The sequence below is a fragment of the Chenopodium quinoa genome, unplaced genomic scaffold (assembly GCF_001683475.1).
Source record: "Chenopodium quinoa cultivar QQ74 unplaced genomic scaffold, ASM168347v1, whole genome shotgun sequence".
NCBI lineage: Eukaryota > Viridiplantae > Streptophyta > Magnoliopsida > Caryophyllales > Amaranthaceae > Chenopodium > Chenopodium quinoa.
Genome location: NW_018745448.1, coordinates 10,100,795 through 10,113,144, shown reverse-complemented (window position 1 = coordinate 10,113,144; position 12,350 = coordinate 10,100,795). Strand labels below are relative to the sequence as shown.

The window sequence follows — 12,350 nt, the reverse complement described above, 5'->3', positions numbered from 1 at the left end:
CAAACCTGAAAAAGATTTTTGTACTAACACCAAATGGTGATTGCAAAGTTAACTATTCTAGCTTATAAAATGGTATTTTCTTTCACTTTTTTTCCAATGTGGAACAAGTCACGTGTTAATCTTCAACATGTACCTATAAAAGAATTCCATATTCCTTAGATCCATACGTACATACCCAAATTGCAATCCGTAATTGAGGACTTATTTGGTTGGACTTCCAGAGTTAAGGTGGAACGGAGTTATTAGGGCTCATTCAATCTATTTTATTATTTGATTATTAAGCTTTTAGCTATACAATTTTGATACAACAAGAGCTCTAATTTCCTCCCAACTTTAGACTAGTATGAAGTTTCTTTCACAGTAAGATGTAATAAAAACCATTTTAACAATAAATCAAACAACTTTAGACTAGTATGAAGTTTAGAACACATATTTCCCTAATATGATATTCCATACAAATCAAATTCAATTTATTAACAAACCAAACCACCCCGAGACTGTTTGTACCTTTAGTTTGTCCCTATTTAGTTTTTATATATTATCCGATTTAGTTTGGTTTATTTGATTTATGATGACTTGCACTTTTTCTAAGAAACTTGGGTCTTTGCTCTATTATGTTGTTATCTCAAATTTTATAGTTAAAAAGGAAACATATAGGGACCAATATAAGTGTTGCCATTAAATCGTTACAGAAATGAAGATCTATATACACCTTAATTACTTTAAATCAAATAATAATATCGAAAATGAACAACTCAAAAGTGAATGTTCCATATAAACCATCTAATTCCCAAACAAAAATGATACTGCTAATTGATTAATAATGTAATTAAAATGAAGGGTAGGGCTGGCCAAATCTGACACTCGATCTCCATATATATAGGGGAGGGATCCGGTGAGAATAGGTCCATATGTGAGAATTCATATATGTGTGTGTATACATAAAGGTTTAGCATTTAATCATGAAATTCTCAAAGATGATCTGGATCTTATTTTAAAAATTCCAAAACATCCATCTAACATATCCTCATATAGAAAATTTGGGTTTGATATCAGTTTATTGGTTAGTCTATTCTGTACACCCCGGTATACCATACACCCGCATTATTTCCTCATTAAATTTTGTTATTTTATAAATGAGCAAAAATTAATGAGCAAATTACCCGGATATACGGTACACCTGAGTGTATTTAACAAATTCTAGTTTTATTGAATCGAATCAACTGAAACATAGATCAAGTTAACTAGATTGAAAAGATGAAGTAGGACCCTTTATCATCCCTTGATTATCGTCGAATTTTGCATGCATTATTTGACGCTCCTTTTTTTTAAAAAAAAATACTAATTTTATTTGTCACTTAGCTTGGTATAATTATTGATAATAATATGAAATAGGAAGTTTCATGTAAAGTTGTAACACATTTATGTCTCTCAAACTATTGACAAGTTAAAAAGATATACCACTTGATCGTAAGATTACTAATAGATGGATGATATGATATTATATAACAAAATATATCTATAATTGTTCGTTGCATTGCTTGGACATTAACGATGTACGGCATTACATTGGCTTGGTCTATTATATTGTTGCTGGCTGGTAGGTGTATTATCAATATGCTAGCTAGCTTAGCTTCATGGTGCATTGGTTGCCTTGCTTCCTAGGGCATCTAAATTGTGGCTATTGGTTAATGTGGTACGTTGTTGTTCTGGCTTCGCCAAGCGAACATATAACGCTCTTCTATCTTATAGCTCGAATTCACGCATACATTCATGTACTTTGTCACTGGTGATGTAACGGTGTGGCGGCCCCTAGTAGTCTAGTACATAGCTTAAAAATAAAGGGATAAAAAAATATACTTCCTCCGTTTTATAATCTAGTGAAACTGGAAAAAAAATCTTATTTGGTATTGCATGTTTCCATAATTACGTTCGTGAATGTTTTGAATCCTTAAAAATAAAGGGATAAAAAATATCGTACTAATGATATATGATATATGCCCTAGATTTAATTTACATCTTTAGTCAACCAATTGTTAATATTTTGTTAATTGCACCATTTTTCTCTTTAAAAACATAGCTTTAAAATCTTTGACTAAGGGTCTGTTCACATTTACTTAATTTCAGTCCAGTTCAATTCATTTCAGCTCTAATCAGTTCAATTCAGCTCCCAAATTCCCTCTCTCATAAAATATTCATTTCAGCTCAATTCAGTTCAGTTCAATAAATGTGATCAGGCCCTAAAATGTAAAATGATATATACCAAGTATAAATTAAAGTCAATCTGATCTATATTTTATTAAAATTATCCCAACAATAAAACAATTAACTTTTTACCAAGTATAATATTTACCAATTTACAATTATTGAATGTCATTATTTTTTATTTATTTCAGGTCAATGCTTGAGAGTAGAGGGGGGAGGTAAAGGAATCCCCCTACTCCTAGGTATTTTGTAGTTGATGGGGCTCGAACTCGTGACCTCAAAGTTACAAGGTGAGTTCTCCACCAACTCCACCAAACTTTACTTGGTAATTTAATATTTTAATTGAAACTCTCGATTATAACACTAGATAAAAGGTGTATGTATTATTGTCTTGTAGTCTGAATTATGGAGTACTTTTTCAAAAGACATTTAATGATTTGAGAAGGGGGATGGAGGTCATGCACCAAAACCTAACTAACAATCCAAATTGGACTATGTTCAATCCGTTAGTCACCTCTCCAATAATCTCAAAACATTATAAGAATCACAAATTAATTAATTAAGATATGGACATTAATTAGCCCGTTAGGTAGAGTTCATAATGATGAAATTAAAGTCATGAATTGAAGCTTACGATGACCATGTTATATCATTAAATTGATCAACTTTTAGACAGACGAGTTGTAAATCACCATCATAAAAATATAAATCATCCAACCTATTCATGCCAACTACATACATTATTATTATTATGCATGTATATGGGGCAGTCCATAGTTGATGTAATGTAATTAACGTGGCCTACAAACTACAATGCATGTGCCATAACAAGTCATACTGATATTGTAACTTGTGTACGTGTTTGTTGATGGGTTATACATACTTGCAATTAGGGATTTAGTCGGCGTCGAGGAAACAAATTTAAAAATATTACTCAGGCCAGTTTTGATAGGTCTTGAACACAAATTTGAGATATTATTCAGACCAGTTTTGATAGGTCTTAAACACATGTTTTATATTTAGAGATTAAGTTAGGTGGTTATTTTTTAACATTGTTGCCTTATCTCAAAACGATTTTGATAGGAGGTCTGAAACACGAGTTTTATGCTTAGTGATCGGAGGTAACTCCAACCGAGTAGGCCTCGCTTGCAGGAGAGGAGACATGGTTACGTGAGTAGTCATTCGTCACGAGAAGGCATGTATTCTCTCAAGCAATGTTAAAATTCTATTTCATCCTTTATTGTATGAGGGACCAAAATATGAAGCAGTTCCTACCAAAGAATTTACTGTAGAAGAAGTCGTCAGGTCACAAAATCAATAGCAAACAATTGACAAAGCTACAAAAATTGCCATTGGGAGTTCACATGCATTGCAGGCTAAACGCAGAAAAGATAGTAAAAATCTAAAGAGATAATTGAAATTAAAGAAAAATGATGAACCAAAAACAAATATATACGTCATATTGATGATTCCAAATACAAACATATTAGTAGTACATTAAAGGTCCCCTCCCTCTAGGACCTTTACATGCATTATGGTTTGTTGGCCACATTTTTTTGGGGCCATATTACATAAGGAGTACATAACAAATTGTTTCTTCCTTAACCAAAAAACAAAGGAGTTAATTTTTTTTATTAAAAAAAAAAAAAAATTAAGTTGAATGTACACGTGTGACCGTCACACGCTTCACAATTACATCTCTAAATAAAAAAGGAAAAAAAAATCAAAATTTATGGTTGCTTTACGCAATTTTTTCCCGCCAAAAAAACACAACATACACACGCGTCACACTGCTCCATCTACAGATTTGTGTAACACATCACTCTAACGAAGTTTTAGGTGATTTTTTTTTTTCCTAATGTAACAATTCTGATATAATAATTGACAACCCATCTTATTCATTCTTGCATATCTCCTTTCTTTTCAACTTTTCCCTCTTCTTTTTCTTGATTGGATTATTGGCATTTATTGCAACCTAGGTAGAGATTGAAATTGAGATTGAGAAAGACTAGGCTTATTTCTCCCAAAATAAAATAAAAATATATCTTTAAAAAATCAACCATTTTGAAATTTATGGAATTTGCCCCTCACAAACCTCATTTTTCATCACCTATACAATGAAAAGGACCCCACATTTTTCTCCCAAAAGAAAAATCTTCATCTCATTCATTCAATAATCAATGCAACCTTTGAATTTGCAATATCAACACCCCCACTTCCATGACTCCCACTATCAAAACTCCTCCACCTCTTTTTTTAAATTATTATTATTATTTTTCTCTCCTAATCTCATCCACCACTATATTGTTTATTTGTTTTGTCACACAAAATCATGTACACATATACATTGTACTAGACAATCTCCCAACACCCTTGGGAGTGTGCAAAAGCCATTTTTTCTTGATTAAATAAATGGCAATGCCCAAAAAAAAAAAATATTTTTTTTGGCTAATTGAAAATTTAACTAAAAACCCATCCAATGGAGAAAGAAAAAAAAAAGTTTTTTTGTAGGATTTTTAGAGATCATGATCATCATCCATCCATGAATGATTATTGTTTAATCTTCTCCTTTTAATAGAGAAGGGTGATGGTGATGAGGTGGAAGATGAAGATGGAGATGAGTCATTAAATGACCTGATTTTTGTAATTTTTGCTGTAACTCTGAGTTGTGGTATCACTTTGATGGATTTCCTTCTCCTATGATCAACCACAAATTGTTGCATTAATTTGTAGCAATCCATTATCTTTTCCTGCAACAATATTGAAAAATTAATCAATTTATTGTCAAGTTTTTCATCATACTTTGCTACCGTCTCAATTTAATACAATAACGACGCATAATGTACTTTTTTTGTCCCAATTTAAGCTATCTTATCACGAAGAAAAATACAGCATTTTTAAAATATCAACTTTTTATATTGTTACAGTATTGTAATTACGTAAGCAATGATACTGACACCGTGGAGAATCATAAAAGACACATAGATTGGGACACAATCAGTACAAAATTTAGAGGAGTAATATGTATTATTGAATTGAGAGCTAATGAGGAATAGAATGTGTGGGACATAAGAGGGAGAATTAGGGACACTAATGCATAGTATCATGTAAGCAAAAATTATTTATTTTGAAAAGATGTAAAAAATTATTTATTTTGAAAAGATGTAACCAAAAATTATTAATATTGAGAAAAATTTTAAAATAAAAACATGTGAATATGCTTACTTTACAAAGCCCATCGCACCATGACTCAGCATGCTCAGGTGTGACAAAGGACAAACTTGGTATTTCACTTGCTGCACAAAGTATGGCAGCTGCTGCTATGCTTGATGGCCAGTATTCCACTAAGCTGCCCTCTGCTACACCCATAAGCCCAAAAAAAAAAAAAAAGTAAAAAGTTTAGCTAATTAAGTTTATAATCACTTTTTAAGCTTCATACAAATAAATTGTGACATTGTAACATAAAGTACGTAATTACGTACGTACCACGTATATTAGAGAGAATAAGATCGGTTGATTGTGAGATTAAAAGGCCAATGTACGATCCTGTAACATCAACCTTGTACGCGAAGAAACTAATGAAGGTAAAGGGTGTGACAAGTCGTAATCTCCAATTCAAAACCGTAAGCACGAGGAGTTCCATACGTTGGATCGTCTTAGGCTCGAAAACGAATTTCTTACTTTCAACCTAATTAAAATAATCCAATCATGATTAATTAGTTAATTAATTAGCTAGGTTGTTAATAATAGAGATTCTTGAAAAGGATGGTTTTGAGGTTACAGAATTTGCTGGAAAAAAATGGAAATATATGCTTGAAAAAATTGATAGTGACCTGAATATCCAATAAGGAAGGAACAAGAGGTTCCTCCATCTTGGCAGCTAGTGACAAGCATGCAACTGATAAAAGTTGTAATGGCCACCCACCTGTTTGCTGCATTTCAAAAAAGCTTCGATCATCTCAATAATTCAACTTAATTTTAAGATTATGTAGATATAATTATGTATACATTATACTTAATCATCCATAAATTATTAGGTGCATCCATGGAAGACACCGGTCTTAAATAATGCTAATCAATAATTAATCTTTACGACAACTAATAAGAAAAATTGGAAGATCAGGTAAGTTATTCCTTTCGTGAATTCACATGCAGATTATTAGATACATTTGAAAGTATGATGCTTCAATAGCGTTTAGGGCGGGGATGGCCCTAGGCATTAAACAAACACATGCATGCAGTACTGTCAAAACGGTTTGACAGTTCGGTTTCGGTTCGGTTTGAAATCGGTTCGGTTTAAAATTGGGTCGGTTTGAAATCGGTTCAAATGTCTTACGGGTCGGTTTCAGTTCAGTTTAAATAATTATCGGTTCGATTCGGTTTCGGTTTATTCTTGAACGGTTTAAATTCGGTTCGGGTTGTAAACGGTTCGGGTAGTAAACGGTCCGGTGCAAACGGGTTGCGGTTTGTTAACAGTTCGGTGTAAACGGTTTTTATCCTGGTTTAAATTCGGTCCGGGTTGTAAACGGTTCGGGTAGTAAACGGTACAGGTTGCGGTTTGTTAACGGTTTTTGTCCGGTTACAACACTTTGGTTCTTTTTTGGTTCAGTTTTATTTTAGTTCGGTTTATAACTGGTTCGGTTCGTTAACGGGTACGGTTCTTCTACGATTTAACATTATTTGTATCGGTTTTATTTCAGGTTTACTAAATTACGGTTCGGGTCTGTTTTTTATTTCAAAAAATCGGTTTTTTATCGAGTCGTTCAAAAAACCCCTTATAGGAAGTGGTTTGTAACGGTTCGAATTATAAGCGATTCAGTTCATAAACGGTTCGGTTTATAAGCGGTTCAGTTTATAATCAGTTCGGTTTATAAACGGTTTGGTGCAAACGGGTTGCAGTTTGTTAACGGTTCGGTGTAAACGGTTTTTATGCCAGTTTAAACGGTTTCGAGTTAGAAACGGTTCGGTTCATTTTCGGTTCGGTTTTCCTTTCAGTTCGGTTTAGATTTGGTTCGGTTCTTAAACGGTTTAACGTTTACTCGGATCGGTTCGGTTTCGGTTTTACTAACATGCTGTTCGGGTCGGTTTTCGGTTTCATAAAATCGGTTTTTAATCGGTTCGGTTCTCATTCGGATCGGTTGAAACGGTTCGGTTTCACCAGTTCGATTCGGTTTTTGACAGTGCTACATGCATGCATATACATATTGAAATGCAAAACTAAGGGTAGATTTACGAATTTTTTTTTTAATTTTTTTTTTTATTTTAAGGTAAGATAAAAGATCCTATTGAACCAACACCTCTCACCAGTTTAGTCATTCTAGTTCTGCAGATCACCGCTTAAGAGTAAATGGGGAAGTAAGGAAATCCCCCTACTCCCATGAATTTTTGTAGTTGTTGGGGGTTTAAACTTGTCACCTTAAAGTCACAAGGTGAGTTGCCCACCAACTCCACGAGACATATATAATGTACTACTTCCGTTAATTGTTATCTGCAATTTGAGGTATTATTTGAGAGATATAAAATATTCCAAAGTTGCAGATAACAATTAACGGAGGTAGTAGTTCATTAGTTAAGGAGTATATACCGTTAGAGTAGTAATTGTACACTTGTACAGTTGTACTGAAGGAATTGGACGTACGACTATATTCTTTAAAAAGTTGCTTTATTTGGTTAATTTGCATCAAATAAAATGCCACGTTTCATTCTAAAATTCTTAATTAGAAGTGCATGACTTTTATTTTTTTTATTTTATTTTTTAATTATTATTTTTTAATGCAATTGAGAAGTCCATTTTCTAGTCAATAGTTATCAACTCATCACCCACCATTAGTTCTTACGCAAATTATTTACTACGACTGCATTTTTAGCAATGATTACCTTCATCATTTATATATTAAATAATTCAATAAATTGCTACTTTAAGAAAAAAAGAAATCAAGTTTGAAGAACGTTTTGATCATATCCCTTGTTTAATTTCCACAGATCATATGAAACGTTATAAGAATAAAGTAGTAATTTATATCACACGATATCCATGTGAATTCTAAAGTTCATCACTTCTTCAACCCTCAAAAGTCTTAAAGTTTATGTACATTAGCAAAGGTTGGGTATATACTTCATGTATAACAACTAATATAGATCGTAAAGTTTAGGGAGGTGATGATTATTAGGCCAACACTCTTTTGATCAGATGTTGTGAACTCTATCATTGAACTCTCACTTGATCCAAGAGTGTGTGACCACTTAAGCATGTATAAATTTGATTTTTTTTTTTTTCAAGGTACACAGGGTGCCCCTCCTATCACAGGAGGGGGGATGAGATTCGAACCTCCGAGGAGAGATGGAGGGACTAACTATCCCTCCATCTCCTAGATCCTCGTTTGGATCTGATAATAGTCAAGTGATGTGTTTTTACTTTTTTTTTTTTTTTTTTCTAAGAATCACTATATTGTATACTAGTTGTAGTCCCTAATGTAATAATGGAAATTGACATGTAGGGCAAAAAGACCAGAAATATTTAAAAAGGGTCGGTGAGTAGCTAGCTCTTTTTCCATGAATACTCTGGTCATCCACTTAAATTCATTGCAGAGATTGGTATAATTGAGACAGATAATATTGGAGCGGGGGGGATTTAATTCAGGAGGAAGAAATGAAAGGGAAGTACTTCAATTATGACCTAAGGTCCCATTTTCCGATAACAAATACAAACTTACTACGTCTAAAAATAGTATCATGACAATACTAATATGTGATATCCGATCTATATACTCTCTCCATCTCAAAATATTTCGTGATCTCGATCTAATATATGTATTATTTTGACCGCTACTACAAATGTGAATCAATTAATGGTCAAAGTTAATGAAATTTGACCAAGAGATAAATCATATAGGACGTCGTATTGGTTTTGGAACTAGAGAGGTACTTGCTTGAACTAGTTCCGTAACAAGTGACAATGAAAATAGGACGAAGCAAATATATATATACAGTGACAATAAATAAAAGTAAAATATAGATTAAGTGGTTAGAGTTTTCCTCTCAATTTCAAAAGATTTTAAGCTCGATTCTCAGCACCGTAATATTGTGACAATAAATACTTAGTTATATACGTTTGAAAATTTCAATGACAAAATAACTTACTGGTATATGATGGCAACTTAGAAAGCGATCTAAGTAGTTGACAGCGAGGTATGCTGTCTCTGCCTGAAATCCATAGAACGCTCTCACCTGTTTATATTATCAATAAAGAATAAAAACAAAATCAAACCAAAGTCAATTTAATTTTGAATTATATTAATAAGTTCCTTAAAAACAGAAATGAAATTTTTTTGATTTAAAGAGAAAATAGCTTGGCCACCAACAAATCCATTTTTATATTTGGTCATTTACGTAATATTTTCAATATTATAAATAATAAACTTTCTTTAAATAAAATAAAATAAATAAATAAACTACGAGTATCCTTTTTTTATTTTCGCATTTGTTCTATGTTACTCCGTACTTTACTGAGCAAATAAATATACCCGTTATAAGTCATAAGTAAAACATTATAAAAAAGTATTAGTCCATATTAATTGGTTACTTTACCATAATAATTTATTTTTTTTTTCATTATAAAACAGATTAAAGTATTACGATAATAGATTTTAAATTAAAACTAAAATACTCGCATATTCAAAGTATACTCCATGAATCCATGATTAGTTAAATATACTCCATAATACGGAGTATCCACTTATCTAGCTTTGTTTTATAAGTGCCACATAATTAGTAATTAACTCTCTAGTGTAAGCATTTTAGTCTATCCTCTTCATTTCTAGTCAACCTTTTCAAGTAAAAAATACTACCCCGTTTCTTTTTAGTTGACACGTATTTTTTTTTAGGAAATTTTTATTAGTTTATGTTTCCTTTTGGGGCAAACTTTTTATCTTGCATTTACAAAGTACCCCACTTACTTTTTCATTCTTTCTCACTCTCTCTCTTCTCCTTAATATATGTGTCTAAATTAAATACGTTAACTAAACAGAAATAGAGGAAGTATGTGTTTTTATTCATATTCATCAAAATTTATCACGGAGTACATTTTAATGTACGCAGCAGTGTAGTACGAAAAATACGGAGTATAATTGTAGCTATAACTAAGAAAAACTTTTTCAAACTTTGACTATAATGTTTGTTTTAAAGCTACGTGTTAAAATATACTGACAGCTACTCCGTAGTATTAAGAAATATGAAGAATACTAACTACAATTTTCAAAATAATATTTGCTCCGTACAACCTTTAATTTAAATAGACACTAGAAAATAAATCTTGTAAAATTAATTTTAATATAAAGATGAAAATTAAACTTTTATAGTTTATACTGTACTATAATATCGATGATATTAGAGATCAGATAATACATTGTAGACCTTACAATGAAAAAGTGAAAACATAACGTAGCGAAAGTGTAATCTTTATTACTTCGTATTAGTAGTAAATTTTTTTATAATAAAACATTTTTTTACAAGTATTGCTATTTATAAAGTCATAAAACAATAGGAATAATAATAGGATTAATATCCCTTAAAGTATTAATTTAACAATAAGTTAAACACTTTGAAAAAAAAAAAAAGTTTATCATAGAATAACATCATGGATAAACAAAAAAGTATTCAAAATACTTTACATGTTAACTTAATAGAGTTTATACCCATTAATCCATTATTATAACTAAAATTTGTCCTTTAATAATTCTAGTTATTGTAAATAAATACTTTGAACGAATATAAATATCTTAGGAAAGCTTAAAAAGTACATAAGTGACAAATTATACGTATCAAACACTTAAATTAAACAAATGTAGATTTAATAAAAAGAATAGTATACTTAAGACATTTAAATAAGAAATTAAAAGTGGATCACTTCACTTTAATTAAATGTTAAATAAGTTGAGATCCATATAAATTTTACGATTTAAAAAGTTATTGTGTAACAAGTTTAATTAGATCAACTCGTTTTAGAAATCATGGTTTGACACCAATTAAAAGGTTACTTTTTTTTTTTGAAGAAAAATTAAAAGGCTACTTAGTTAAAAGTTTAGTTTGATTAACCCGTTGAATAATTCATGGATTAACACGGAAAATAAAATTAAAAAATAAAAATTAATCCATCTTTTTAGGAAAAAATTATGCATAAGTAATTATCATTAAATAAAAACAAAATATAAAAGCGAAAGTGTACTAAGGCGCGCCGCCACTTTCTCCATAATCATTTTTTATACGCACGGCTCAACATAACAGATCCACCTTTTTCCACCTATTTTAACTTTTTTTTTATTTAAACAAAATAAATTACGGTGCAATACCATTAATATGACGTGGCCATTACAACAGTAATCTGCCATAGCCGCCACCAATTCACTAGCGCATGCGTTATACACGTCGATTTAACACGATCAAAGGCGATTATATATTGTTATCGTACCTTGAAAATCCATGCTACTGATCGAGAGCGAGCGGAAGAATCCAAGAGGGGTGAGGAGTTAGACACGGCGGTGGTGGTGGTGGTGGTGGAGGGAGAAAGAGAGCCAGGATCGCTATCGCCGGAGGCGATAAAACTAGTGAATGAGTTCCGTTCTTCTTCGATGAACCCGGCGATTATCGATTCGTCGTCATCGATAATCACCGGAGATTCGCATTCCGATGAGATCTCAGGGGAATCTCCGGCGGAGATAACTTCGCCGGATTCCTCGGAACAAAGTAAGTCGGATAAACAATCAGCATATGATATTGACATGGCGGAGAGGTGGCGGCGATGGTGGCGGAGAATCTATTTAACAGTGGTTTTTCATGGCGGAGAGGAGAGAGAGGTGGTGGTTTTGGGTGGTTGGGGAGAAGTGAGAGTGGGAGAGTGAGGGTGAAGTTTGTAAGTGAATCTGATAGTCTATATATATGGAGAATATTGGTCTCCTTTTACCTTGAAATTTTAAAATTAAATAATAAGAAATTAAATTAAATTAAATTATAAAATTAGGTATGTATTTCCCGTAATATTGTTGGACATTGGTCCCCTTCTAATAATTTTTTGTTGGTGAATATAGTAGTCAATTTCCAATTTGTATTCTAAATTGAAAATGAATAAATAATAAACCTCAAATGTCTTC

General features: G+C 31.9%; 1 protein-coding gene across 2 annotated transcripts; it reads right to left on the bottom strand.

The window, feature by feature from the left end:
• Positions 1-3,639: 3,639 nt before the first annotated feature.
• On the bottom strand, positions 3,640-12,146 carry LOC110713550 (cyclin-D1-1-like). Of its 2 annotated transcripts, none has more exons than XM_021892000.1 (6): positions 11,672-12,146; positions 9,346-9,432; positions 6,039-6,137; positions 5,692-5,893; positions 5,431-5,564; positions 3,640-4,955 (listed from the first exon to the last, which is right to left on the bottom strand). In XM_021892000.1, the coding sequence occupies exons 1-6, from the start codon at positions 11,981-11,983 to the stop codon at positions 4,722-4,724; spliced, it is 1,068 nt and encodes a 355-aa protein (XP_021747692.1). In that variant the 5' UTR covers positions 11,984-12,146; the 3' UTR covers positions 3,640-4,721. The 2 variants fall into 2 exon arrangements, with proteins under 2 accessions (XP_021747692.1, XP_021747693.1); XM_021892001.1 differs by having other exon boundaries at positions 5,431-5,561; positions 11,672-12,144.
• Positions 12,147-12,350: the final 204 nt, after the last annotated feature.

Coding starts and splice junctions, on each gene's coding strand:
- LOC110713550 (XM_021892000.1), bottom strand. CDS start 11,983: ATGTCAATATCATATGCTGATTGTTTATCCGACTTACTTTGTTCCGAG. Junction 6,138..9,345: donor TAAGTTGCCATCATATACCA/GTAAGTTATTTT, acceptor TTTGAAATGCAG/CAAACAGGTGGGTGGCCATT. Junction 4,956..5,430: donor GGTGCGATGGGCTTTGTAAA/GTAAGCATATTC, acceptor ATATTGTTGCAG/GAAAAGATAATGGATTGCTA.